Here is a 6,565-nt window from a genome sequence, read left to right on the forward strand (position 1 = left end):
GCGATGTCAGCTGAAGCAGGTGAACTGTTTCCTGGTCAGAAGGTCGAACGTCTTCAAAGATGTAAATGTGTTCATGAGCTGAACAGAAAGAATTTCCTTCTTTAATTTCATCAGTTCAGCCACAGACGTTTGTAGCTGCAGTCATAAGCACTAAAGTTTGATATATTCTCAAAGAAATCCACTTTAATCATTCAAGTACTTTCTTAACATGTCGACTCTGTGAGAGGATCAGGGCGACTTAAAGGGAAAATGAGATTTTAAGAATTAAGTCCTAATTTATAGTCTTGTGATTTGTGAATATACAAATAAAATCTGATTGAAGGACATGTTAGAAACTCTGAGCCTCTCCATGTGTGTTGAAGTGTTTAAATCCGAAGCAGCAGAAGTTGAAATCTCGTGGCTGGAGACAGTTTGTGCAGGAATGTTTTTTTCCTTCCTGGTTTCCAGATGCGATTGTGTAACTGCAGGACATGAAGCTCCGCTCGCTCTGTTTACTCTGCTTCTGTACCAGTGAACCAACGTCCTTATGAGGCCATTTCCACCAGCAGGAGGAAACCTCACGAGCTGAATGTGGGCGGGGCTAAACACCGAATCCCCCTCCTCCTCCGGCCTCAGAGCACAGACAACAGGACTCAGAGGTTTAGGCTGCCAGAGGCTACTTTATTGCGTTTGCAACCACAGAGTGAGAAGAGTTTAACAAAAGCATGTGGACGTGTGTTGACCACAGTGTTTCTATGCACCACAGGATTACAAACACAGAACAGTACAAATGTTAAAAAACAAGCTCATTAGTTTCATCATCATCATCATCGTCTCATTCTTTTTTTTATATTTTTCTTTTTTTTAAGTTGTCAATAAAAAACACAAGGAAACAAAACGAAGAAGGCAGCCTGTCCTACAATGAAGAATAATTATAATAAAAAACTAAAAAGGTTGTAAACGGGACATTCTCCCGTCACCTAGCGTTGGTCGTTGGTTTGATTCCCCTCCCCCGAGGTGTGGCGTGGGTCGGAGTGAGGCGGCAGGATCAGGAGGAGGCGGGGCTTCCTGCGTCGCTGCTCTCACTCACCTGGCGGTGCATCACCATCTCCCTGGCAACGCAGGTGATCTGACCGTTCGTCACCGCACCCGGAACCCCCGCCCTGAGAACCACAGAGAGACACTGAGCGGTTCTGTGTGAGCCCTGGAGAACCGGGTCGAGACCTGGCGTCCATCTTCACTGGGATCAACTCATTTACACAGGGACCAGTCACGGCCTTAACATGACTGAGACATGTGACCCTCAGAGGTTACATTCTAGTGATTATCTTGTATAAGGAATATTTCAGCTTTATTAATGTTCAGAGCCGGTCCGGACTCGTCAGCAGAGTTTCAAGATGAAACCTTGTTATAGATCAGTGATCGGCCGATACTTACTTCAGCTGTGCCTCCTCCGTCAGAGGGGTCATCCCTGGCTGCTTCCCAAAGAAGAAGCTGGACCACCAGTGTCCAGAGTCCTGCTTGGGGAGTCCTGCGGAGACACAGGAGGACGACACTAAGTTCAGACCTCAGTCCGTTTCCTTTCAGATTCTATCAGAGCAGCTTGTTTAACGTGCAGCTCTCAGGACGATGCTCATCCTGGTGAGTGTGAGAAGCTTCACTAACAGGAGTCGTCCTCTTTATTCCACATTTGAACACTCAGATGTGGTGGATGAAGGTTTAAGAGCGTTAAAGACACTTTGGTCTTTGTGAGGAGCCGAGGAAAAGTCCCAGCGCCTGTCGAGAGGCAGAGTGAAGAGTTCCCAACGGAGCAGCTGACTGAACAGCTGACTGAACAGCTGACTGAACAGTCCGACTGCTGTGGGCCGGAAACTGACTCAACATGGTGTCGCTCCAGAGCGCTGAGCCGCCACCCTCATCTGCTCCACTGGAGTTTACTAGATGAAATAGATCTAAATAAAAAGGTCCAGAGGTTTAACTAGATTCCTGAAGAAAAAGTACATTTGATTTCTCACACTAACATTTATAAGTGTGTACGTTTTGTCTTTTGAATCATTATTAATAACTGAACTGCACTAAAGAAAAACAGTGAACTGAGCCGACTGCACACGCCCACATTTCCCCTTTCACCTACTTTCATGTACAGCACTGACAGAGCGAGACAGAGGGAGGTGTGTGTGTGTGTGTGTGTGTGTGTGTGTGTGTGTGTGTGTGTGTGTGTGTGTGTGTACAGTGTTAGCAGCCATTAAAAAGCTGACCCTGCGGTTTAAAAACAGACGAGCCAACACAATCCTTCACCATCACAGAAGGTTTTCACATGCGGCTGCACTGAGACCATGGTCAAAGTCAGCAGGTATGAACTGGTGCAGAGGGTCACCACTGGTCACCACTGGTCACCACTGGTCACCACCACTGAACATCCTGACCAGCGAGTGCTAGAGGCGCAGTTTAAATTCAATCCTCCTTCTTGAGGAGAATGAAATCCTGGTCGGAGCAGAAAGGACCTACTACAACATCAACAGATGACTCAACCACAGAAATCCGGAAGTTACTCAAACTGAAGCAATATTACAACATCAGTGAGTAACGGTGACAAATCACGAATGTTTGGTCCCAAACAGGAAGCAGTGGAGACACTGACGCACAGAAACGTGCAGTGATACGATCCTGTGGTGGTTGTTCCTGAGACGGATCTGTCCTCACGTAGACTAAAGGGTTTAATCCTCTGGAGCAGCTGGATTCCATCTGGAGCAGAGCGTTAACACATTCAGGGGCTTTCAGGAGTTCTCGTACCTGGGTGGTGAGGGATGACCTCCCCGCTGAACTCTGAACTGCCACAAGAGCTGCTGCTGGACGTAGAGCCGATGCGCCCTGCGGGGGGGAGCCGGAGAAGAGAGGCGTTAGTCACTGATGTTTTCAGACTGGAACTTCAGGTCCGTATTTATATAGAACTTTTCTAGTCTTGACGACCACATACAGATTCATACATTCATACAGTGCATCGCATGGCAGATTCAGTGTTTTGCCCGAGGACACGTTGGCATTAGGGGATGGAACTGGGATGGAACTGGGATCGAACTGGGATCAAACTGGGATGGAACTGGGATGGAACTGGGATGGAACTGGGATCGAACCGGCTGCTGAGATGTCAGAAGCCTCACTTTTCCTTATTGGACTCAAGTCTCATTTTGTACGAATCTCATTTGAGTCCAGATCTTAATGTTCCTGTTCATGGACACAAAACTCAGATCCACTTTGCTCTGGTACGTGACCACAGCCCGAGGGCGGCTGCCAGGCTGCAGCTCCTGATTTGATCAGACAGGTTATGGTCTGCGGAGCCCGAATACAAACACATGCTGCAGATGCAGGACCCCCCCCCACTTCTTATACAGGTTCTAAATATAACTCTGAAACCAAACATGTCATCTCTCAGGACGTTAGAGACACAAGAACACAGACAGACAGGAAGGGAGTTGCCTGGAGTGACTGGACTGTTTCCTTCACTCCAACTATTTAAACAAGGCCCTGACGTTACAAAGAGAATCGATGGGAGGATCACGCAGCTTCTGTTAGAGATGGAACGTGTAGTAATCAAAATGTCTTGTGTTATATATTCTGTTGACTTGTGTACTTATACATAAAAGCTTGTTAAGCCCTATGAGACAAACTGTGATTTGTGATTATGGGACATACAAATAAAATGTGATTGATTAATAAATCTAAATGTTTCCAGCATTGTTCAAACCCAAAGTTCAATTGTGGATTTAATGGAAATGACTTTAAATCTAATGTTAATAACACACAGGAAATGATTCTTTTGAAATTCAGCAGAACTCATATTTGAAAGTTTCTAAGAGTTCAATCAGTACAATCATTTAATTACTTCTGCAGTAGGAGTAACAACTAGTGCCAACAGTGAGTCAGGGTGTTAACTTAACAGCAGCCTATAGGGGGCGAGAGACTCACTTCGGTAGTAGTCAGTTGTTGCCACAAGAGAACCGCCCGCTGGAATCGCTGCCATTCTCCTGTCGCTGGTCGCTGTAGGTTGTGCTTGATGGAAACCTGCAGAGGACAGAGACGTTTTATTAAAGCTCCTCGTTACAGTCGAACATCAGAGGAACGTGTAAATAATCACATCTTTACACATTTAAGATCAGAATATGTGGAAAATGTTCAGATCCAACTGGTTTTTATTATTCTAAATGAGTCGAGCTTTTAACGTGAGGCTCAAACGCCCGAGTCTCGTTTCTTTAGTCGTCCACACGGAGCTGCAGCCGTTAAACAACCAGTCGATCCAGACATTTCATAACTGACTGAATTAACATAACTGACCAAGAAAAACGCTGTTTATTCCTGATCAGATTTCCAGTGGTGATAAGTTGTATTTACACTGGATTTAATTTAAAGTTGTATAAACACAGAGTTGACGTGTTGTACTTGATTCCATGTACGAGGTTTGATCCTCTGAACACACGTTCATCATATTCAAGCATAAAATAACTTCTCACATTTACACGATTCTTAATACAAACATGAACATTTTACTCATATTCATGTTTACATTCACTCTGAAGGGTTCTCTGTGCAAGTAGCTGCAGCCTGAAGGTCCCGGCCTCATCAGAGAGGAACTGAAATATCCATAAAGTTATCAAACTGAAATGTGATGATCAGCTTCAGATCTTAAACAAATCAACACATCTGAAGACCTGATTCATCAAAACAGACTAATAAGGATGATGTTACATCTGAGATCAGCTCGATGACTGATTCTGGATCAGCTCGATGAATGATGACTGATTCTGGATCAGCTCGATGACTGATTCTGGATCAGCCAACTGCAGGATCAATCTCAGCAGACAACAACAGCTCGTAACTGACAGAATCACCGACATGATGCTAAACACGTTGTTTCCTGTGGGGGTCAGTTCCTCTGTGATGACGACATGTCTGATGTCCACAGGATGAAACGTCACAGTAGAAAACAGCTGATTCCACCATGTTGTGTTTACTAAGCATCATCTAGCATCGTTAGCATGTTAGCTCGCCCCCCCCCCTCCCCGCAGCATCACGCACCTCTCCCGGAGCAGACGCGCTGGACGCCGGGCGGCAGCAGCGGGACAAGTCGGTCAGAGGCTGGGGGGGGAGACGCTACAGGCGACGGGGCCCATTGGAGGACGAGTCCAGAGGAAATGTCTCCGAGCGACGTCCCGAAGCTTCTCTACAGATTCTGCTCTAATGGAGGAGAGGAGCTTATATACCCGGGAGGAGCTGACGTCACAGGGCAGCGCGCACCGGCCAATCACAGGCAGCGAGGGGCGGGGTCCGGAGCTGCGAGACAAAGAGGGGCGGGGCCACACACTGCAGCAGAGCAGGTCAGAGCCTGTTTCTATTATTATATATTAAATTATATATCATATTATATGACTTCAGACCCTGTTCCAATTATTATATCTTATATAAGATTATATATTACATCAAATTATATATTATATGTCAGACCCAGTTCCAGTTATTATATTATATAAAAACTGTAAAGACATATGTGCTAATGGAGAAGTTGACAATACAGATATTTTAAGTTTAAGGTGATTTAAAGACACAAGTAACTGAGGAAGAATACTGAAGCCAAATATCAACACAGATTTATGAATTATAAGAACAATCAGAAACACGTGATATGTTAATAACAACTGATCACAGTTTACATGTGATCAGTGAAACATGTCATTTAGAAACAGACTGAACAACAGACTGAACAACAGACTGAACCAACAGACTGAACAACAGACTGAACCAACAGACTGAACCAACAGACTGAAACAACAGACTGAACAACAGACTGAACAACAGACTGAACAACAGACTGAACCAACAGACTGAACAACAGACTGAACAACAGACTGAACCAACGACTGAACCAACAGACTGAACAACAGACTGAATCAACAGACTGAACAACAGACTGAACCAACAGACTGAACCAACAGACTGAACAACAGACTGAAACAACAGACTGAACAACAGACTGAACAACAGACTGAACCAACAGACTAACAACAGACTGAAACAACAGACTGACCAACAGACTGAACAACAACAGACTGAACAACAGACTGAAACAACAGACTGAACCAACAGACTGAACAACAGACTGAACCAACAGACTGAACAACAGACTGAACCAACAGACTGAACAACAGACTGAACCAACAGACTGAACAACAGAGACTGAACAACAGACTGAACCAACAGACTGAACAACAGACTGAACCAACAGACTGAACAACAGACTGAAACAACAGACTGAATCAACAGACTGAACAACAGACTGAATCAACAGACTGAACAACAGACTGAATCAACAGACTGAACAACAGACTGAACCAACAGACTGAACAACAGACTGAACCAACAGACTGAACCAACAGACTGAACCAACAGACTGAAACAACAGACTGATCCAGACTGAACAACAGACTGAACAACAGACTGAACAACAGACTGAACCAACAGACTGAAACAACAGACTAAACAACAGACTGAATCAACAGACGTCCGACTGAAACAACAGACTGAAACAACAGAC

General features: G+C 44.8%; 1 protein-coding gene across 1 annotated transcript; it reads right to left on the reverse strand.

Annotated features, from left to right (window-relative positions):
• Positions 1–639: 639 nt before the first annotated feature.
• ppdpfb (pancreatic progenitor cell differentiation and proliferation factor b) lies at positions 640–5,220 on the reverse strand. Its single transcript, XM_035160266.2, has 5 exons — positions 5,053–5,220; positions 3,946–4,041; positions 2,773–2,850; positions 1,417–1,510; positions 640–1,142 (listed from the first exon to the last, which is right to left on the reverse strand). Exons 2-5 carry the CDS (start codon positions 3,998–4,000, stop codon positions 1,028–1,030), a joined length of 342 nt encoding a protein of 113 aa, XP_035016157.1. The 5' UTR covers positions 4,001–4,041; positions 5,053–5,220; the 3' UTR covers positions 640–1,027.
• Between the last annotated feature and the right edge of the window lie 1,345 nt (positions 5,221–6,565).

The sequence above is a fragment of the Hippoglossus stenolepis genome, chromosome 6 (assembly GCF_022539355.2).
Source record: "Hippoglossus stenolepis isolate QCI-W04-F060 chromosome 6, HSTE1.2, whole genome shotgun sequence".
Taxonomy (NCBI): Eukaryota; Metazoa; Chordata; class Actinopteri; order Pleuronectiformes; family Pleuronectidae; genus Hippoglossus; species Hippoglossus stenolepis.

Excerpts from the sequence above, each read along its gene's own strand:
- ppdpfb (XM_035160266.2), bottom strand. The coding sequence starts at position 4,000 with ATGGCAGCGATTCCAGCGGGCGGTTCTCTTGTGGCAACAACTGACTAC. Across the intron at positions 2,851-3,945 it reads AACAACTGACTACTACCGAA|GGCGCATCGGCTCTACGTCC; the intron begins GTGAGTCTCTCG and ends TCCCCCCCGCAG. Across the intron at positions 1,511-2,772 it reads GGTCATCCCTCACCACCCAG|GACTCCCCAAGCAGGACTCT; the intron begins GTACGAGAACTC and ends GTGTCTCCGCAG.